We start from the raw sequence: 23,784 nt of genomic DNA, 5'->3' as shown, positions 1-23,784 counted from the left end.
ATAAATTATGCATAATTAAACCTAATTATAACCCTATAGTAGTTAATTAATATTACTCAGTACTTCAATGTATAATTAATTAGACTGTAACACGGACACCTTAAAGTAAATTGTAACACGTGTAACGTGTAATCATACATTTAAATACTGAGTAATATTCATTCGCTACATCTACACATACTATAGGGTTAAGGTTAGGATTAGGGTGTGATTTAGGTTTAGTTGCATGTAATTATGCATCATTTATAGTTAATACTACATGTAACATTAAACTAAAGTGTTGCCCAAGGCAAAATTAATGGATTAAAAATACTTTCATGATGCATTATATATATAAAGGCTTTAAGTAAAGTGATACCAAAATGATTTCTGCAAAATAAACACACACACTCAAACATTCTGCTGACATGCTAGCCATTTCCCATACAATTTATGATAAAAATAGCTACTCCCATGGTTTGTGGTTTTTCAAAGTAAAGTGAGTGAGCAACAAATTCTGTGATTTTTTTTTTCTGAAACTGGAAACTGAGGAAACCAGGAAACTCACACTGGGTTGACACAGTCCCTCTGGGCATTCTGAACGCCCGCGCCGCAAGTCCTCGTACAGTCGGACCAATCGCTCCATGAAGCCCAGCCTCCATCCACACTGTCAGGCTGGGAGCCCGTCTCCACACACTCACCATCAAAACACCACTGCCAAAAGAAAAACAACCAAGACTTTCAGTTAGTCAGAGTACAAGGAACTGGGAAGGAGAACTACCTGGTGAACTGCATGCAGGGAAATGTAAAGCCCACAGAAAGCCTGGCTTGCCTTGCCCTCACCACACTTGGTCCCGTCCACGGCACCATCCAGCCTGGAGTGGCAGGTCGAGCCCACTGTGCACCACAGGGTGCTGCAGATATTCTGAAGGGTACAATCATTTAAAGGGGACCTATTATGCAAAATTCTCTTTTATAACACAGATTAAACAGTTTAAACTGTTATGGCTTTAAAATGCATGCAAATAAATAACTTTCATGATGATAAAGAACGGCAATGTCACATGAGCGTGACCATGGTAATCAAAACCAAACAGATGTTTTGATGTATCCGAGGCACAAGTTGTTCATGCTCTGCCCTCTTCTGGAAAACGGGGTGGGGAGCAGCAGCTCATTTGCATTTAAAGACACATGCATGAAAACAGCATGTTTTTCCTTCCACTCAAAAATGGGCATTTACAACATGGTATAAAAAATGATCTGTGGGGTATTTTGAGCTAAAACATCAGACACATTCTGGGGACATCTGAGATTTATATTACATCTTGTACATCTTGTAAAAAGGGGCATTATAGGTTCCTTTTAAGACTAATTTAAGATAATTAAAAGCTAGACATGAAATGTTAGAATCTCTGGGGCAGTTAAAGGGACATCTGTGTACATTAATTAGCTGTAAATGTTCATACCTTAAGGGTACATATTACCACTCCAAGCTACAAAAAAAAAACCTCATAGATGTAATTCATGGGCGGAAGATTATGCTAATTGTGAATGAGAGTGCATGTGGATTAGAATTGATTAACATACACACAGTTAACTATCAAATCTGAGGTTTACGATGTGTTTGTGGAGGAGAGTTTTCCGGAAAGTTCATTTTATGATAAAATTACTCACAGATTTCTGAAAGTTTCATGAATGAGGCACATTGACTTTTGAGGAAATGTATTTGATAGATAAAAGTTTTTCATATATTAGTAATATTACATATATTAGACGAAACAACTTCCTATGAATGTAAAATATTTTTAAATTCTGTCAGATCAGAATTCAAATCAGAATATGACTTTCATTTATGAAACAGGCCATTGATTTCATATATGACCACTGTAGTGGACACCAGGACTTAAAGCATGTTTATCAGGCATTTTGGACACACAAAAAGTGAATTACATCTCAATATTCTTACACCGCGTTCCAAATTATTATGCAAGTGCCCTTTTAATACATTTTTTTTTTTTTGACAGGAACTTTCATTAATAAGCCTTTATCTGACCCAGTTCTGCTGTGCTCTAAATCACTCACAAATCTTATGATAATTTGATAATCTCCATTCAGTTTTCACAAAATATTAGTTGTTTTCATGCCTTTTGCACAACATTGCACCATTTCATGCTTTTCATCTTCAGAAAGATCTTTCTTCCTCCACATATTGCATGAGAACTGTGACTTGCTTAATAATGTGGAACAACCTCTAAGTAGGGTTTCCATAGATCTGGCAAATTATTTTGTCTGAGATTGATACCAGTTATCTAAAAAGACATGGATAAATAAACAAACAAACATTTTCTTAGAAAAACTAAAATCTAAATGTTTATTCTACTGAAATCTTACTGATATGTCACTTGCATAATCATTTGGAACGTGGTGTATAAAATATGAAATATTCTTTTGAAAATATTCCCAATTATAACAATTATTACACGTCTTTTTTTCATTACGTTGCCCCAAGAACACATTAATATGCAAATTAGATGCATATACATTGCATTGGATTTGAAAACCCATGTATGGCCATTTTACAGGCATATTGCATAAAGTAAAATGGTATAGTTGAGAATCATCTTTATACAAAGTTTGGAAGCTTAAAAGCTTAAAAAACCTAAAAATTGATTGGTGAATGAAAAAAACTGTTTTTGCCTATTCATGTCTTTCATTTTCTAGATAAATGGGTCCTGGTGTCCTCTACTGAGGACAGATAAAATATATTTTTTTCAAAAAATGTCTTTATTCAATTTGTTTCTTACACTATAAAAAATGCTGGGTTAAAAACAACCCAAGCTGTAATGCATCTGCTATTTGAGGCATACTGTAAATCTGAAGTCGTGGAGTTGTGTGCTGTTAATAGCTACATGTTCTCCTTAAAACTTCTACGAAATGGCAAACCTTGTGTGTGGTGTACCAAACACAAACATTAACTGCATTTCTAAACCTCTGCAATTCCCTCTGGTTTCACGTCTTGAACTGTAACAGCCCTGATAAGGAAACCGAAGTCTGGCTTTATCTGTGTCCGAAGGACCGAGTGGCAACTCTTTCGCTGTGTCTGTGACATTTGGACAGTAATTGAAAGATGTCTAGTATCTGCCAACAGCTGCTGCAGAAAGCATAGAGCAAATCACTGATATGAGCTGACAACAACTCTGCAATCTGATGCCCTTTTCCCTATTTTAATTCTGCAGGATGCCAAACAAACCAGATATGCTGTTTTCCCCCCTCATTGTTCAGCTAGCTTACTGTAGGTGAAAAATATTCAAGGTAAAGAGCTCTTCATGTTAAACGGTTTACAAAGTAGCTCTTCTAGTTGAAATATAAGCCCTGCTATACTAATGATGTGCTTCTTTCCCACTAAAACAGCTGGGAATCAGATGGTACTGATGTAAGAAGAAACTGAGACTTCCTCTGTGATGGAAAAGTGTGTGTGTGGTCTATGCCTTACCAGACACTTGAATTAATAGAGGTTTTTGTTGTATCCCTCACAATATAGCAGTGAAAAACATGGGCCTGGAAGTACATGAGTTGCTTAATGGGAAAGTTTCCTAATGAGATGAAATTCAGAACAGCATCCCAACAAACATCTGTGTTGAAAAGACCAGCATGGCTGGTGAACATGTGCTGTGAGCAACCATCTTTCTTCTTTTCTGTTATGTGGACGAAAGAATTGCGTCCCAATTCACCTACTTATACTAGGCCCTAAAAGTATATACTGTTTTTGTGAAAAAAAGTGCATACTTTTAAGTGTGCAGCAGAAGAGTAGACAAGCTTTGGGACATACTATCAAGTGCCTGTCAATCATCTTCTCAATCATCCTCCACACTTCATTTCATTTCATTTCCTACCATATTGGAGAGAAAAGAGGTAGCACATTGATCTGCCAGTCATGGGTCTTTCATATTTTTGCATAATTTAAAAGTTAATGGATTAACAGATCTTTATAAAAGTCTACAGTGTTGTTGCAGATGAAATATAACATGATAACATTAAATAAATATTTTTTATCAGGTTAAATGTTGATTATTAGACACTCAAACCCCTTTATCTAAACCTCTCTACTGAACCATCATTTTTGAAGTTTTTGAACACTTTTTAATTCGTGTTTGTAGTTCTGAACCGAATCCTCCTCTAAAGCACAATGGATTGTGGGCAATATTAGCCGATATAGTGTGCACAGATCCACACTTCGAAAATCTACCGAAAATAGTAGACCATCCGGGGACTTTTGTCATACTCTTTTCAACATGCTATGCTTTGGGACATACTTATTTCAATCTCACATACTAGTTAGGATGGATAGTATGGACATTGGGACACAGGGAAAGTCATGCACAGGAATTACGTGATCTGAACTCCGGCTTCACAGATATACTTCAAGCGAAATCGAAGAACGAACTGGTGATTGGTCAGGCCAAAATGAAGTTCGTTTAGAGTTCGTTTCGGGAGTTTGAATCTGCTTGCCAAAGCGAACTGCCCAGAGAAGTTTGCTCCTGCTGGTAAACACCTTTGAACTACCATTGGTCTGTGTTGATGACATCATAAGTGGGTGTGGCTCTGAGGCTCCGCCTTCTTTGACACGAAAATCTTCTCCAGTTCATTTCTTCTGTTCAGTCCGTCGAGGTCAAACACGAGTAAAAACATCAACACACTGGAGAGCCGCTTTATAGTAGAAATTGAAGTTTTGATTCCAATTGAAAGAGACTCTAACACTGTTTTTCATGTTTAATACTGTGAAGCTGCTTGATTTTAAACAATCTGTTGTATAAAGTGCTATACTGGAGCGCTGAATTGTAGAGCCGGACCATCCACAATGCTATAATCAGATGCTTTCTGAACTGCTGTTTTCTCACCGCTGTGAGATTTTTGTTGTGTTTATTTTGTTACTGAGAAGAAAGCGTGCAGCACATATTTACATATCGGGATGTTCACTAACAGTAAACCACTGGTCATGCATTTCGAACTTCTCTTTTCCCCTAAGCGAAGAACAAAAAAGAACTTCACCTTGAGGCCTTACGAAACGCTTAACCTTTTTTATTAGGTTACATTATAGCCTACTTTTTTTTTTTTTTACAGTTCCCAGCAGATGTTGGGTTGAAAACGTCTAGCTCCGTCTGCATTTCATCAACAGATAATTTAAGACCTCTGTCTGCACTTGTGTACACTTCTGACCCATTTTCCTCAGAAGTTTGGCATCAGACAGCTGTCTACAGGGGAATCGGAGGTATTTGTGTGTTCGAGGGAAAATCTTACGTCTACGTCGTCACAGAGCAGTGAGCTGGATCCGTACTGGAGCGTGCACTGATGAGCAGCGCTGTACAGGACACCAGGGGGAGCAGAGTGCATCTCCAGATCGTTTCTGACAGGAGGGTCATCCAGACACCAGCCCCAGCCTCGACTGTGGAGAACAAGACAAAAACACAGCGCATGCAGGAAATACTTAGGAAAAGGTTTCGGCTTTGCAATTCATTCTCACTTCAGTATTTTCATAGGTTGCAATTTTACATTATCTTAACTGAACAAACTCTTAGATATGAAAAAAAAATAAATAAATAAATAAAAAAAAAAAAAAATCACACAGGGTTTTTTCAACCCAAATTTGGATCAAATATGGACAAACCCAACCGTTGGGTTAAGAACTTTAAAGGGGTGGTTGATTATGATTTCACTTTTTTAACTTTAGTTAGTGCGTAATGTTGCTGTTTGATCATAAACAACATCTGCAGTTACGACGCTCAAAGTTCAATGCAAAGGGAGGTATATCTTCTTTTACAGAAATCGCTTTTTAAGGACTACAACAAGCTTCTTCCCAGTTAGGGACATCACTAACCCCAAAATTTACATAAACCCCGCCCCTGGGAACACACAACAAAGGGGGCGGGGCCATGTTGGGCTGCTTTAAAGAAGAGGAAGAGTTGTTGTTGACATGCCGTCATTTAACGCCGGACTGCTTCACAAACGAGGGTCAATTCAACGCTGGATTTGCACAAAAGATGAACATGACGGCACATGCTAGTGGATGAGTTGAATCAACTCCACAGCAACTACATTAATTTATCCACTAACCATTTAGAAATGTCCAGTTTCACTCTAAAAGTTGTAACTTCTTCCTGAGTCTCTCCATCAGTGTCGACTCCGGTTTGAACAATGTAAGGCTGAACACCGTTACTGACAATCCTCATTTTGGCTGCGTTTCTCCAGCTTTGTTGTTGTTGAGCTGTTAAAGCTCCGCCCCCTTCTGGAAAGGGGGGCGGGAGCAGCAGCTCATTTGCATTTAAAGGGACACACACAAAAACGGCGTGTTTTTGCTCACATCCAAATAGGGGCAAATTTGACAAGCTATAATAAATGATCTGTGGGGGATTTTGAGCTGAAACTTCACAGACACATTCTGGGGACACCAGAGACTTATATTACATCTTATAAAAAGGAGCATTATAGGTCCCCTTTAATTAAAAAATGTATCCCAGTGGTTGGGTTTGTCCATATTTGACCCAAATTTGGATTGAAATAACCCAGCATTTTTAGAATGTGCAGAAGTTGAGAAAATGCAACCACACTTCAAGACTTTTTTGAGTATTAACTTGTGGAAAAACTGTTGTATCAACATAACAATTGAAGTTGGTTAAGCATAATATAAGAAGTTATGCAAACTCACAAATAATATTCATTTTACTTGTGGCTCCAAGTTCAATAAACTTGCATTTTGCATTAAGCTGATCATTAATATTACATAATAGTGACATAAACTTCATTAGTGTGTCTAATTTGTGAACTAGTTTGTTAGGCAAGCTGAACAGGCTATAAAAAATTACTTCTATACACCAAAACAAGTTACTCGTTGAAATGGAGGAAACTTCACCAAAGAGAACACTGATCACATTAATGTGAACATTTAAACATTTAGTAATGAAACATTTGAAACTTTTAGAGGAACATCTAATCAAAACACTAGATACAACTGAAACATCTATTATTGCTGATTATCAAACATTTATGTCATCATAAGTCCACATGCTTTGACTAAAAACACAAATTATTCAAGTGCATCATCAGTGATCAAACTGAGCATGCTCAGCAGCCATTTCAACCCTCACATTGTAAATTCTTGCATTTACTATTTTAAGTTGCTCATACTAAACAGCAGTATTTGTGTAACAAAATGAAAATTGTTGTTTTTTTACAGTGTTCTAATTGTATTGGTCAAAGTTCTTTAAAGGGATAGTTCACCCAAAAATGAAAATGATCCCATGATTTACTCACCCTTAAGCCATCCTATGTGTATATGACTATCCTCTTTCAGCTGAACACATTGGGAGTTATATTAAATAATATCCTGGCTCTTCCAAGCTTTATAATGGGAGTGAATGGGGCTCAGGATTTTGAAGCCCAAAAAAGTGCATCCATCCATCATAAAAATAATCCATACGACTCCAGTGGGTTAATAAATGCCTTCTGAAGCAAAGCAATGGGTTTTTGGAAGAAAAATATCCGTATATAAAATGTAATCACTGGCTTCCAGCAACAGCCATACGTGCATTCATGAGAGAGTCGAGTTCTGGCGGAAGAGTGACCTCTGACCCGAGTAACCGTGTAATGTGTTGGGTCAGAGGTCACCCATCCGCCGGAACTCGACTCTCCCATGAAAGTGCATATGGCTGTTGCCGGAAGCCAGTGATTACATTTATAAACAAAGATCAAATTTTGTTCTTGTCCGATAGTGTCAGAGCACTCAAATCAATAATATTACCTGATATTAAGTGTCTTTTAGACCTTAAGGAAAAGCAATCTTGCATGTTTGATATTTTACTGCAGGATGGTTGGCACCCCTGAGTAATTAAAACATTTTCAACATTAATATGCATAATTCACATATTTAGTCATTAAAACTCCGAGACCGAGTGCCATTTGACCAATCTGCAAATATTACACAAGCCCTCAAAACTTGCAGTGAAGATTGCTGAAAATGCTCACAAAAAATCTTTCCATTAGTGATACTAAATATGTCTTTAGTTAAATTTTTGCCAGATGCTATTCTACAAAGTACAAGAAAAAACAGCTCTATTATTTAGGAAAATTTCCAGCCATTAAACAAAAATCTAACCATACTATTGTGGTACAATATTTAGTTTCTAAACAACACTCTTCAAAACTCAAATAATACAGGAGAAAAACCACATAGCAGCTTGAACTAACACTGAGGGTAATTGGATACATGCTGCTGCCAATATCCTTTTAAAAGCCCACAATTGTTTTGGTCCAGTTGACTAAACTGTTCAGACAACAAGGAGAGGTTCTTTCTGGACACAAGCCATCTGTCTGTAAGCCTCCGAAACCACATGGTCCTTCCCTTAAAATTCTCTGTAACACATTCCATATTTCCATAAGTATCTATTGTGAGTTTTACATCTACAAATCAATAGCATTTACAGAGCCTTTCAAAACACAAAAAGGCATTAACAGAAAGAGACTAACAGATGTAGAATCTGAACTGGATTGATAAGAGGAAGAATTTACTTAATCTAACACAGGTATGCATTATGGGAAATGAAGTAACTATAAAATCTACCTGTCAGTTTGTGTATGATTATGATATATTGAGAATATGGCGCTCATACTTGAGGAAAAAAACCCCACCTCAGTTCTATTCAGAAGCCCAAACTGAGCAAAATCACACAATTGGGCTCAGTTTATGTCCAGAAAGTATGATGAAGTTGTTGTGATACAGTAGCTTGCAATGTAAATCAATGAGATATTTATGACAGTATAGCATACTACTTGCATAAAATGCATATAAACATCATTTGTCACTCTATATCTGCCAAAAATATGTCTTCATAAGAAAAGTTGACGGGACAACCAAAATGTTTGAAGTGGGCGGAGCCCTTTTTACTAAAAATGGCTATAACTCTGGAACGCAATGAGATATTTCCACTAAACTTGGTACAAAAATGCATGAGCTCAATTTGAGGTCATAGTGAAACATTTGCAGAGTTTGGCCACTAAGTGGTGCCATAATAGGCAAAAACGTGAAAATGGCTCTAACTACGCAATGGTTGGTCCGATTGACTTGAAAGTTAGCAAGCAGTATCTTAGTCCAAGGTGCCATTATTATCAATGAGGACATCTGCGTATCTCGAAAAACATGGCCGTCATTGGCCAATGAATTTTAATCCCCTATTAGACAAAGTTAACGGAGGCCGATTGGAACGAAACTTGGTGGGCCTGTTAGACTTATAACTCTAGAGGTCTGTGAGAAATTTGAAAGAAATTGGCCACCGGGGGTTGCTTTTTTGTACATTTTGTCTCAACGTTTAATAAACTGTTCTATTTTTCTGACTATTACTTTATCCCTCGGTATCACAGACAAGGCTTAAGCTAGTCGCAGACTAAAATGCATGTTTGAGCTGTTGTAAATGAAAGTAACTTGTACTGGCAGATCTTAAAATATGTCAGTGCCATTGTTTTGTCTCAAGATTCACACCAGTAATGTTTTTTTCTAGTGAACGTTTATAAAAGCTACTTAAATATCCTGACTGAACTAAAGCTTAATCCTGGCTTAGGCTAAGCCCTCCAACAATTATCTAATGGCTCATCTGTCCATGAGTGTAAAACACAGATAAACAGTTCAGGGTAAAGCCTAAGCAATCAAAACTTAAATGCATTAAAGGGATAGTTCACCCAAAAATGAAAATTTTATGTTTATCTGCTTACCCCCAGGATGTGGAGGGCAGTTGGACATAGTGGTGTTTTAGAGGTAAAAAAAAGATATAAATACTGTTCGGTTTCTCGCACAAACCGATCTTTTCGTGTCTTAGGACATCAATGTGTCGTCATGAGCCGCAGGGTTTAATTTGGATTTGTCTGTGCATGTTTTTTTTTTACCCTTATAGATTGTGTTACCGTTTCAATGCATTATTTGACTGACAGACGGCAACGGTTGGAGTTAAAAATCATATTTGGTGTTTTACTGAAGAAACAAAGTCACCTACATCTTGGATGCCCTGGGGGTAAGCAGATAAACATCAAATTTTCATTTTTGGGTGAATTACCCCTTTAAGATAAACTAATTTCTCGGTTCCTGATGTATCCGCTTGGCCTAAATATTGTACATAGCCCCATCCTGTTTTTGGGCACTGCCAGTTGTGTTGAACATTTCCCCTCACTTCAGGTCAAGCTGCAGCAGGCAAGCCTTGTCTAATGTGCTCCATATGGCAGGCAACAAAACTAGTGTAACTATGACAGAAGAATCAACACAGCCTTGTTCCTTCTTGGGAAATCTCAGCCATTCACATTGCCTTTGGCAACACACACTTGCAAAGGTCGAGAAGGACAGAGCCAGCTTGTTGAGAGGGTAAGAGACTGATAAAGCTCCCGATGGCAGTTGCTGCCAAGAAGAGTTCCAATGAACTCCATTAACTTTCCTTAAGCGTGAAATTCAGAAAATTTGAGCAATCAGTCAAAACTGGCCATTTTAAGCTACGGTTATTCATTCCACATCTTTGCTAAAATAACTGAGTATGAAGGAAGGCTTTTATGGTAACCTAATGGGTCACACTTTAGATTAGGTGTCTTTAACTACTATTTACTTACATAAATAACAAAAATAATGATTGTTAGGTACAATGTATTTATTGTGTTGTTGTATTAGAAAACACTTGTGCTATTGAGGTGGGATACGGGTAAGTGGCAGGTTTGATGGTAGGGTTTTTTTCTTTGTTCAATTTGCACACTCAACATGGGTTGGAGCTCTTAATTTTGAAGTGCACCAGACTGATGAATTTAACTTTAAAAATGTACAAAATCAAGGTCCACTCAACATGGTCTCACAAAATCCTGTGGGATTTTATATACAGTATATATGGGATGTATTTAAAGATGGCACACTCAAAGAGCAACTTCTAGCTCTACTTGAGCAAAAGTAAAAACTTCTAACTTCATAACTCGCAATTCTGACTTTATATCTCGCAATTCTGACTTTATATCACACAATTCTGACATTATATCTCGCAATTCTGACTTTATATCTCACAATTCTGACGTTATATCTCGCAATTCTGACTTTATATCTCGCAATTCTGACTTTATATCACACAATTCTGACATTATATCTCACAATTCTGACGTTATATCTCGCAATTCTGACGTTATATCTCGCAATTCTGACTTTATATCTCGCAATTTTAACTTTATATCTTGCAATTCAGACATTATATCTCGCAATTCTGACTTTATATCACACAATTCTGACGTTATATCTCACAATTCTGACGTTATATCTCACAATTCTGACGTTATATCTCACAATTCTGACGTTATATCTCACAATTCTGACGTTATATCTCACAATTCTGACTTTATATCTCGCAATTCTGACTTTATATCTCGCGATTCTAACTTTATATCTCGCGATTCTGACTTTATATCTCGCGATTCTGACTTTATATCTCGCAATTCTGACTTTATAACACAATTCTGATTTTATATCATGCAATTCTGACTTTATATCTCACAATTCACGAGTTCACACTTACAAATAATCAGATACTAAATAGCATGCATAATAGTATGCGTATTTGGCATTCTGTCCGAGGAGAGGGCTCCAAGCTCAGTATTTGGTCCGAACCCAGAGTACTCCCCCCATATTTCTGGTTAGGAAGCAACCAGGTGAGTGTGAGGAGACGGGGTGGTGGAGGGATGCTGGAAAACACTGTCGAGGAATATGGGTGAGTCGACTGTGTTTATATATATATATATATATATATATATATATATATATATATATATATATATATATATATATATATATATATATATATATATATATATACACACACATATAGGCCTTCACTCATGCTGACTGAATAGATATGTTGATTACTGATTGTTGACTGCTGGCTGAAATGACGTAGTGATTAGTCTGATTATTTGAACGTTGCTCCTCCCGAATTTTGTTAATAAAACATCATTCCTGACTTTATATCTCGTAATTGCAAGAAACAGTCAGAATTGTGAGATAAAAAGTTGCAATTACCTTTTTATTTTTTATTTCCTACCATCTCTCTACTATGCCTATGCATACAGAAGGGCAAATACAACAAAAAAGTGACAAGAAAGAAAAAAAAAAAAAGAGAAAAGCATAACTTACTCGAGGAAGCGTGTGATGTATTCCCGGCTGCAGCGAGACCAGTTGGGTGGAGAAGTTCCATACAGAAGCTGTGGAGACATGACGAAAGGCCTTTTCCCAATGGGCTCACAGTCATTGCCGTTCCCATCATGCTGAATCCCAAAGCTGTGGCATAAGAGCAAATCGGACAGTGAGAGGGTAAAAGGACACTGCTAGACTGGCTTTCTGCCATTTTTCACATCGGTTCAAATTAGGGCAGGAGTAGTGGTGGAGAGAGGGGATTTCTTCATGTTTAACTGGTAACTCTTTACAATATGGTCTCATTTGTTAACATTAATTAACTAACCCTAACCCTAACAGAGTAAGTTAATTTATTGAACAGATAAACTGCCATATGTAGCTCTCTAACAGAGTTCACTGTGTAGCATTATCTATCGTGAAGGGTCATTATGGTTGTTGTAGCACTGTGTTGGAGTTTATTGTCAGGGAAGAACCGTGTCTATTAATGGGTAAAGCTAGTCAGTTTGAGATCCTTTCCATCTAAACTGCTTTTATCTTTTAAGTACTGAATGTTTTATAAGCAGTAACAAACATATTCATCCACACAGTCACGCAGAGCCGAAGCACAACCAAAACAATGTTCTTCCACAAAGTGCAGTTTTGTTTTTTAACTGCTAGAAGGCGAAAAAGTTACATAGTGTACCTTTAATATTATGTTTTCATCATGTCCTTGTCCCTGAGTGTCCCTCAGTGGAGTGTAAATGTAAGAGTGTAGTGTAAATGTAATTAGTTACAACAACTGTATGGAAACTGAACTGATAAGTAGTCGTCATGCCTGCAAACCAGAGTGACCATTGTGTACAATGAAGAATGGGCTTGTTATTCATAAGTTGTTTGTAATGCACATGGTTGCTTGGTTACTAGAGTAAAGCTAAATGCCATTAAAGAACATTGGCTGAGGACAAGAACATATTCTTTTTTTCAGACAATGTACAGAGTATAACACAGTGTGGTATCATACTGTATGTCTTATATCTCCGTTTCTGATAACATCCTTATTGATGATACAGAACCACATACAAAATAATCTTTACATACACTTTATTTTAAGGTGTCTTTGTTACAGTGTTAAAAAAAATACGCATGTCGTGTAGCTGTGTTTGGAGTCACAAACTGTGTGGCATAATTTTTGTTCAGGCTGTGATACAAAGAAAATAAAAACACATGCAAAAACAAGAGAGAACCAATAAAATATTAATAACTGATTATGTTATAGTCAATGTATGCTTTTTTGTGTTTCTAGGCTTTTTTTTTTTGTCAATTTTAGAGTTTTGTTATTTCCTCATATTTAAAGTTTTTAAAAAATATAAAATATTTTCCTAATTTTTTTGAAGGTTTAATCGAACCTGTAGGGTCATTAAAAACAAATATCTCCTCATTTTGGCCAAATGCTTAACAAAAACGGGCAAGTCAAATAAATTTTTCTGTTATAATCGACAGCATGTTACACTAAAAAAATGGACAAACCCAGCGACTGGTTTGTTTTGACCCAGCGGTTGGGTTAAAGTTGGACAAACCCAGCGACTGGGTTGTTTTGACCCAGCGGTTGGGTTAAAGATGGACAAACCCAGTGATTGGGTTGTTTTGACCCAGCGGTTGGGTTAAATATGGACAAACCCAGCAACTGACAAACCCAGCGATTGACAAACCCAGCGATGGACAAACCCAGCGATTGGGTTGTTTTGACACAGCGGTTGGGATAAATATGGACAAACCCAGCGATTGGGTTGTTTTGACCCAGTGGTTGGGTTAAAGATGGACAAACCCAGCGATTGGGTTGTTTTGACCCAACGGTTGGGTTAAAGATGGACAAACCCAGCGACTGGGTTGTTTTGACCCGGCGGTTGGGTTTAAAATGGACAAACCCAGCGATGGACAAACCCAGCGATTGACAAACCCAGCGATGGACAAACCCAGCGATTGGGTTGTTTTGACCCAGCGGTTGGGATAAATATGGACAAACCCAGCGATTGGGTTGTTTTGACCCAGCGGTTAGGTTAAAGATGGACAAACCCAGCGACTGGGTTGTTTTGACCCAGCGGTTGTGTTAAAGTTGGACAAACCCAGCGATTGGGTTGTTTTGACCCAGCGGTTGTGTTAAAGTTGGACAAACCCAGCGATTGGGTTGTTTTGACCCAGCAGTTGGGATAAATATGGACAAACCCAGCGATTGGGTTGTTTTGACCCAGCGGTTGGGTTAAAGTTGGACAAACCCAGCGACTGGGTTGTTTTGACCCAGCGGTTGGGTTAAAGATGGACAAACCCAGCGATTGGGTTGTTTTGACCCAGCGGTTGTGTTAAAGTTGGACAAACCCAGCGATTGGGTTGTTTTGACCCAGCAGTTGGGATAAATATGGACAAACCCAGCGATTGGGTTGTTTTGACCCAGCAGTTGGGATAAATATGGACAAACCCAGCGATTGGGTTGTTTTGACCCAGCGGTTGAGTTAAAGTTGGACAAACCCAGCGATTGGGTTGTTTTGACCCAGCGGTTGTGTTAAAGTTGGACAAACCCAGCGATTGGGTTGTTTTGACCCAGCGGTTGTGTTAAAGTTGGACAAACCCAGCGATTGGGTTGTTTTGACCCAGCAGTTGGGATAAATATGGACCAACCCAGCGATTGGGTTGTTTTGACCCAGCGGTTAGGTTAAAGATGGACAAACCCAGCAGTTGTGTTAAAGTTGGACAAACCCAGCGATTGGGTTGTTTTGACCCAGCGGTTGGGTTAAAGTTGGACAAACCCAGCGACTGGGTTGTTTTGACCCAGCGGTTGGGTTAAAGATGGACAAACCCAGCGATTGGGTTGTTTTGACCCAGCGGTTGTGTTAAAGTTGGACAAACCCAGCGATTGGGTTGTTTTGACCCAGCAGTTGGGATAAATATGGACAAACCCAGCGATTGGGTTGTTTTGACCCAGCGGTTAGGTTAAAGATGGACAAACCCAGCAGTTGTGTTAAATATGGACAAACCCAGCGATTGGGTTGTTTTGACCCAGCGGTTGGGTTAAAGTTGGACAAACCCAGCGGTTGGGTTAAAGATGGACAAACCCAGCGATTGGGTTGTTTTGACCCAGCGGTTGGGTTAAAGATGGACAAACCCAGCGATTGGGTTGTTTTGACCCAGCAGTTGGGATAAATATGGACAAACCCAGCGATTGGGTTGTTTTGACCCAGCGGTTAGGTTAAAGATGGACAAACCCAGCAGTTGTGTTAAATATGGACAAACCCAGCGATTGGGTTGTTTTGACCCAGCGGTTGTGTTAAAGTTGGACAAACCCAGCGATTGGGTTGTTTTGACCCAGCAGTTGGGATAAACATGGACAAACCCAGCGATTGGGTTGTTTTGACCCAGCGGTTAGGTTAAAGATGGACAAACCCAGCAGTTGTGTTAAATATGGACAAACCCAGCGATTGACAAACCCAGCGATGGACAAACCCAGCGACTGGGTTGTTTTGACCCAGCGGTTGGGTTAAAGATGGACAAACCCAGCGATTGGGTTGTTTTGACCCAGCGGTTGGACAAAACCAGCGATTGACAAACCCAGCGATGGACAAACCCAGCGATTGGGTTGTTTTGACCCAGCGGTTGGGTTAAATATGGACAAACCCAGCGATTGACAAACCCAGCGATGGACAAACCCAGCGATTGGGTTGTTTTGACCCAGCAGTTGGGATAAATATGGACAAACCCAGCGATTGGGTTGTTTTGACCCAGCGGTTGGGTTAAATATGGACAAACCCAGCGATTGGGTTGTTTTGACCCATCGGTTGGGTTAAAGTTGGACAAACCCAGCGACTGGGTTGTTTTGACCCAGCGATTGGGTTAAAGATGGACAAACCCAGTGATTGGGTTGTTTTGACCCAGCGGTTGGGTTGTTTTGACCCAGCGGTTGGGTTAAATATGGACAAACCCAGCGATTGACAAACCCAGCGATTGACAAACCCAGCGATGGACAAACCCAGTGATGGACAAACCCAGCGATTGGGTTGTTTTGACCCAGCGGTTAGGATAAATATGGACAAACTCAGCGATTGGGTTGTTTTGACCCAGCGGTTAGGTTAAAGATGGACAAACCCAGCAGTTGTGTTAAATATGGACAAACCCAGCGATTGGGTTGTTTTGACCCAGCGGTTGGGTTAAAGTTGGACAAACCCAGCGACTGGGTTGTTTTGACCCAGTGGTTGGGTTAAAGATGGACAAACCCAGTGATTGGGTTGTTTTGACCCAGCGGTTGGGTTGTTTTGACCCAGCGGTTGGGTTAAATATGGACAAACCCAGCGATTGACAAACCCAGCGATGGACAAAACCAGCGATTGACAAACCCAGCGATGGACAAACCCAGCGATTGGGTTGTTTTGACCCAGCGGTTGGGTTAAATATGGACAAACCCAGCGATTGACAAACCCAGCGATGGACAAACCCAGCGATTGGGTTGTTTTGACCCAGCAGTTGGGATAAATATGGACAAACCCAGCGATTGGGTTGTTTTGACCCAGCGGTTGGGTTAAATATGGACAAACCTAGCGATTGGGTTGTTTTGACCCAGCGGTTGGGTTAAAGTTGGACAAACCCAGCGACTGGGTTGTTTTGACCCAGCGATTGGGTTAAAGATGGACAAACCCAGTGATTGGGTTGTTTTGACCCAGCGGTTGGGTTGTTTTGACCCAGCGGTTGGGTTAAATATGGACAAACCCAGCGATTGACAAACCCAGCGATTGACAAACCCAGCGATGGACAAACCCAGTGATGGACAAACCCAGCGATTGGGTTGTTTTGACCCAGCGGTTAGGATAAATATGGACAAACTCAGCGATTGGGTTGTTTTGACCCAGCGGTTAGGTTAAAGATGGACAAACCCAGCAGTTGTGTTAAATATGGACAAACCCAGCGATTGGGTTGTTTTGACCCAGCGGTTGGGTTAAAGTTGGACAAACCCAGCGACTGGGTTGTTTTGACCCAGTGGTTGGGTTAAAGATGGACAAACCCAGTGATTGGGTTGTTTTGACCCAGCGGTTGGGTTGTTTTGACCCAGCGGTTGGGTTAAATATGGACAAACCCAGCGATTGACAAACCCAGCGATGGACAAACCCAGCGATTGGGTTGTTTTGACCCAGCGGTTGGGATAAATATGGACAAACCCAGCGATTGGGTTGTTGTGACCCAGCGGTTAGGTTAAAGATGGACAAACCCAGCAGTTGTGTTAAATATGGACAAACCCAGCGATTGGGTTGTTTTGACCCAGCGGTTGGGATAAATATGGACAAACCCAGCGATTGGGTTGTTTTGACCCAGCGGTTAGGTTAAAGATGGACAAACCCAGCAGTTGTGTTAAATATGGACAAACCCAGCGATTGGGTTGTTTTGACCCAGCGGTTGGGTTAAAATTGGACAAACCCAGCGACTGGGTTGTTTTGACCCAGCGGTTGGGTTAAAGATGGACAAACCCAGTGATTGGGTTGTTTTGACCCAGCGGTTGGGTTGTTTTGACCCAGCGGTTGGGTTAAATATGGACAAACCCAGCGATTGACAAACCCAGCGATGGACAAACCCAGCGATGGACAAACCCAGCGATGGACAAACCCAGCGATTGACAAACCCAGCGATGGACAAACCCAGCGATGGACAAACCCAGCGATTGGGTTGTTTTGACCCAGCGGTTGGGATAAATATGGACAAACCCAGCGATTGGGTTGTTTTGACCCAGCGGTTAGGTTAAAGATGGACAAACCCAGCAGTTGTGTTAAATATGGACAAACCCAGCGATTGGGTTGTTTTGACCCAGTGGTTGGGTTAAAGATGGACAAACCCAGCGATTGGGTTGTTTTGACCCAGCGGTTGGGTTAAAGATGGACAAACCCAGCGACTGGGTTGTTTTGACTCGGCGGTTGGGTTTAAAATGGACAAACCCAGCGATGGACAAACCCAGCGACTGGGTTGTTTTGATCCAGCGGTTGTGTTAAAGTTGGACAAACCCAGCGATTGGGTTGTTTTGACCCAGCGGTTGTGTTAAAGTTGGACAAACCCAGCGACTGGGTTGTTTTGACCCAGCAGTTGGGATAAATATGGACAAACCCAGCGATTGGGTTGTTTTGACCCAGCGGTTAGGTTAAAGATGGACAAACCCAGCAGTTGTGTTAAATATGGACAAACCCAGCGATTGGGTTGTTTTGACCCAGCGGTTGGGTTAAAGTTGGACAAACCCAGCGATTGGGTTGTTTTGACCCAGCGGTTGGGTTAAAGTTGGACAAACCCAGTGACTGGGTTGTTTTGACCCAGCGGTTGAGTTAAAGTTGGACAAACCCAGCGATTGGGTTGTTTTGACCCAGCAGTTGGGTCATTTTTAAGCCAGCCATAAAGTAATCTTTATTCAATAGTTGAGTTAAATAAAACTACCCACCAGCTTGGGTCAAATATTTAACCCAACCGCTGGGTTTGTCCATCTTTAACCCAACCGCTGGGTCAAAACAACCCAAACACTAGGTTTGTCCAGCTTTAACCCAACCGCTGGGTCAAAACTACCCAAACACTGGGTTTGTCCATATTTAACCCAACCGCTGGGTCAAAACAACCCAAACACTGGGTTTGTCCATCTTTAACCCAACTTGGGTTGTTTTTAAGCCAGCATTTTTTAGAATGTACAGATGTTGTTGTTTTGAACATTTCTTAAAATGTACATTGTGGAAATTCTCATTTTCCCATACATCACAAAGCCTGCTGTCTCAACAACAGCAGTCTAGAAGCACAGTTCACCAGAGACCCTCACTGGGCCGTCAAGCTGCTGTTTTTGAGTCCCGCTGTGCTCGACTGTTTATCATGATATCATTGTTTATATTTCTATGTGGTGTGACCGCAAACATTTTTAAAAGGCATGTGCAGCAGACCAAACGGCGATCAAACAAACTCTAAGTCTGAGCACAAGTCTCTAATACGGCAGGCTGTCATTCAATAGAAACGCTTCTGTGAAGAGAAATAAAATCCCAGTTTCTGCTCCTATACATCCATTAGGCTTCAGAACTCATTTTCAGGCAGTCTTCATTTACATAATGGTCTGGAACAAATACTGATGTCTTAAAAAATCTTTCACATCGTCTTGAAGGGAACTAAACACAATGAATCAAACAGATCTGAATGAAATATAGCTAGAGAGATGCTGGTTAAAATTCCTGAAACTGTAATTTGAACCAGACAGATGTCAAAAAAAAAAGCTTTCTACTGAAGAAAAATGTGAGAGAATATTCAGTGTGTGATGGCCTCACACAGCCTCCAGTAAAGTGTGTGTAAATGCCACAGAACTAATGCATGTTTCATCAAAGACACCTCGACTTTGAGAGCCACACAAAATGAGCAATTTACATATGCAACACTGTGTTCAGTTTTAGCTGAGAAGGAATCTGTATTTCAAAACACAAAGTTTGTGTGTGTATGGACTGTAAGTAAGGGTGGATTCACTACAGTAGCTCAGGCAGCAGGACTGATAGATGGCTAAAGAAACATCATCAGCATGATGGTGTAAAACTGTACATTTCTTGTCTATTATCAACTGCTGCTACTTACACCAGTGACGGAAACAAACACAGCAAAATATGTGTGAGAGTATTGCTATAGTTTGATAATATTGAAATGCAATAGGTAGCACCTAATTTATAATTGAAAGGGTTTAATAACAGTATTTCATTATGGTTACACTTACAAAATAGATGTTTGAGATGATGGTTCAGTGTAAAACCATGTAATTATAAAACATACAAGAGCAGGCATTATTACATTATATTACATGATTACTTGTGTTCTTGGAAACCTTTTGATCTAAAGGAGTTTTGTAGTCAGATGTGTCTACAGTATGCATTCATTTCTTTCTGTTTTTGTGGATAATTTAATTATCCATCAATGAATTAATGCAGGGTTTTGCTTGTTGGGTGTTTGTGAGGGAACTGCAAGGGAGTTGATGAAAAGCTAATAATTAAATTGAATGTAAAATTAAAATAAAGCTTAGTGCGACTATAAAATCAAAGGATGCGATTTAATTAAAAATATATATATATATATAATCTGTTGCACTGCATGTTTCACTTCACTAGGTTCACTTTATTTACACAATTTCCAACTTTTCTGTGGAAGTTTACAAGATTTTACCAGTAATTCAGCAACTTAAAAAAAAAAAGATTTGAATGTTTGAAAGTGAAGAATTTAAGACATAAACATTAGTATTGTAGCTTGCGGTGTAAAATAAAATTATTATTAGGCCTATAATTATAAAATGTATATTATATATAAATATAAAATATAAAATATATTTATTTATATCTTCATTTTTATAATTTTAGTCAAAACAACAATAATAACAAGCCCAATGTATATGCAGCCCTAAATATAAATATTGTAAAATATAAAAAATTATTTTTACTTGTAGCCTATATCATGTGACCATTAACCAACATCAGAAGACTACAAACATGCACATGTGTCGTTAAATTATTGAAACATTAACTTAAAATCTCAGGGGTGTCAAGTTTATGTTCTGGTTTGAGTTTCCAGTTCCTGTGTTTATTTCCTCTCTTCCTTAGTTGACTTACGCTGCGTCTAAATCATGTACTGAGTCGGTACTACATTTGAATTTACTTTGCAACTGTTAAAAAAGTACACTATATATAGTATGAATATGAGTAGAATGAATTGTCATTATCATGTGACCTAACAGCATCAGATGCGTCGCTTCACTTCCATTTACAAATTACATATATTTAAAAGTAGGGAAGTATTCTATTTTGGACACAGTGCAAGTCAACTAGGAAGACTTGAAATAAACTCAGGAACTGGGAACACAAAACTAAGCCAAAATGAAATCAAAATGTTCCAGAAGCCGTTTCACTGGGATATATGTCACAATAGAGAAGAAAAGACTATTGCAACTGCCGTTTTATGCTGACTTTAAGATATAATATAATTCATTTATTATACTGTGTCGTAGAAGGAAAAACATGTTGTTTTTCTGCATGTATCTTTAAATGCAAATGAGCTATTGCTCCCCGCCCCATTTTCTCGGAAGAGGGCGGAGCCTGTACAACTCCTGCCTCGGATACTCTGCCAAAAACTAACAAAACATGTTTGGTTTTGATTATCATCTCTATCGCGATCACGCTCACGTGACACTGCAGTTCTTCCTAATCATGAAAGTTAATTATTTGCATGCGTTTAAACAGTTTAAACTTCTGATACATGGTTTTCTGAGCACACACATCCGAAGCACGCGCACAGAAAGCTGCCTGTCAGACGGTCAAACTGATTTCTCTTAAACGTTTTATTGCACTTAAACTGTCAAAAAACACACAAAGTTCACAAACACAGTCGGGACTTACTTGTGTCCGAGCTCATGTGCTACTGTAAAGGCCAGAGTCAGGCCCGTGTCTTCATTGATGCTGCAGCTGCGATGAGGTTGACACATTCCAGCCACATGAGACAGTCCCAATGTCTCACAAGGCTTATTGATGGCGGCACAAATGTCCTTCCTGTGTCAGAGAAAAGGGTTAATGCACGTATTATATATGTAAAGCGATGTAAAACTGGTTAGAGTTAGGCTACGTGTACCTAGTAATCAGGACAGCCACATCATGATGGACTGGATGATCGTCGTCCTTCATATTAATGCCTTTCTGCCACTTACAGAAGCTGTTCAGGCTGTTGTCTGCATGATGGGTGATTTTCAGATCCTCCTGATAATAAATGAAAGTATTAAATACATAAAGGTAAATTGCATTTGCATTCATGAAGTAGGAAATATAATAATTGAGTTTAAAGAAGAAATACAGTTTAATTATTAAACTTGTGTGGACTTGTGCAGTTTTATTGCAGCTTTTATTGACGGTATCATGTTGTAGAATGAGAGTTTATAAAAGTAATAATACTACTCTAATATGTATTCACTTTGTAAGGTGAAAATGGGGCATTGCATAGTAAGCACAATGCATATAAATAAAATGCAATGGTAACCTCAATGCAAAAAAAAAAAAAAAAAAAAAAAAAGGAAAATATTTCTAGATTTGGTTGTCTATGGCATTTACAGATTAATACAATTTATAAATTGATTCTCATGTGCTTATTTGAAGAAGGCATATTTGAGGACATGGCATTTCAAACCAATCTGGAGCGCGTTTCTTAAAAGCATTGTAAGCTAACTACAGTCACAAGTTCCAGTGTTACCAACATAGATCAAAGATTCAGAGTTTCCCGAAACCATTGTTTCAAGTCTTCTGAAGAGACACTACTGCTATTCCACAAGAACAAGTGAAGTTTGTTCCCTCCTCACATCAAGCAAGCACAGCTGTGTTTCCATTTACCATGTTTGATGTGCTCTATGCATGTGCACAATCAATGTTTACATGTGAATAAACCGAACATGAGTAATTTCTTAAATGCATACATCACATGGAGAAATCACCTCAAAAATGACCTCTGCCCAGAGACTTCAGGATTTGAATACATGCCCATGTTAATTTGCAAGTTTATCAATTCATAGCAATTAAAAGAATGTTGGTAAGCAGACAGTTGATGGCACTAATTGACTTCCATAGTAGGAAAAAAATACTATGGAAGTCAATGAGTGCCATCAATTGTCTGGTTGCCGATATTCTTTAAAACATCTTCTTTTTTGTTCAACAGAAGAAAGAAACTCATACATGTTTGATATAACTTGAGTAAGTAATGACAAAATTTAAATTTAACTATCCACAGCACAGAATTTACAGCATTAACAGCTGCTTCTTGAGTCCCACAGATTCGAGACACAAACACACCGAGCAGCTGAAAACTGTTCTTCTGAGTGATCAATCCTGTTTGAGTTCGTTTATTTACAGGGATGACAACCATATTTACATAAAGTCTACGTAGTGCGTACAGAAACAAACTGAACAACTAGATGTTAAAAGATGCATTCAAAAGCACATCAGAGATGTGTGTCTCTGTTCTCCAGATGTGGAGCAAACAAATCACAAGGATGTCTTGGGAATTTCTGTCACGACAAGTCTGTTTTCTTCACTCTAGTTGGTCTCAACAGACCTGTGGTCCACGGGTTAATATTAATATTATTTTGGACAGAAGAAACTAACACCAAATGAACAAATAAACAGTATTTATTCATGTTTCTTGTTTGCAGCCTTGAATCCAAACTCTTTTTATGGTTATCACTATGTCAACATATTTCAGGAGTGACTCCTGTCACTAATCTCGTAATAATATAATTAATAATAATAAATAAAGCTGCAAACAGCAATTATCTGGGCCAAGCATTGGAGCATCAAACCAGCTGCAACAACAAGCAAGAAATGACATTTTAAGATGATTCGAGGCAAATTGGCTGAAAAGTCATTAGAAAATAGGAATTGAGAAATATGATTGAAAGGTTTATCACAGTCGACCAATAGGTGTCGCTGTGACCAATCTGATGTGGTCAGAGTAATGTGACAATGAAACATGCAAAGTTTGGTGTCGATAGGGCAAAGCAGTGCAGAGATACAGCTTCAGAGTCATTTTGGCATCATGCCTCAAAATTGTTGCTGTGCTTTACGAAAACGGTTTTG

The 23,784-nt window shown here is 39.0% G+C and overlaps 1 protein-coding gene across 2 annotated transcripts in view; it reads right to left on the bottom strand.

Moving 5' to 3' along the window:
- Nucleotides 1-23,784, bottom strand: part of LOC125265825 (A disintegrin and metalloproteinase with thrombospondin motifs 7) — a 91,016-nt gene that overhangs the window by 46,013 nt on the left and 21,219 nt on the right. For both annotated transcript variants that reach the window (XM_048186335.1, XM_048186334.1), the window contains 6 exons: nt 21,797-21,921; nt 21,568-21,717; nt 12,173-12,316; nt 5,278-5,422; nt 812-904; nt 548-693 (listed from right to left, as the gene is read on the bottom strand). In XM_048186335.1, the coding sequence (XP_048042292.1) occupies nt 548-693; nt 812-904; nt 5,278-5,422; nt 12,173-12,316; nt 21,568-21,717; nt 21,797-21,921 (803 nt within the window). The remainder of the gene's footprint in view (nt 1-547; nt 694-811; nt 905-5,277; nt 5,423-12,172; nt 12,317-21,567; nt 21,718-21,796; nt 21,922-23,784) is intronic.

This window comes from Megalobrama amblycephala, linkage group LG3, assembly GCF_018812025.1.
Source record: "Megalobrama amblycephala isolate DHTTF-2021 linkage group LG3, ASM1881202v1, whole genome shotgun sequence".
In the NCBI taxonomy this organism is placed as follows: Eukaryota; Metazoa; Chordata; class Actinopteri; order Cypriniformes; family Xenocyprididae; genus Megalobrama; species Megalobrama amblycephala.
This window is presented reverse-complemented; position numbering and strand designations above follow the sequence as displayed.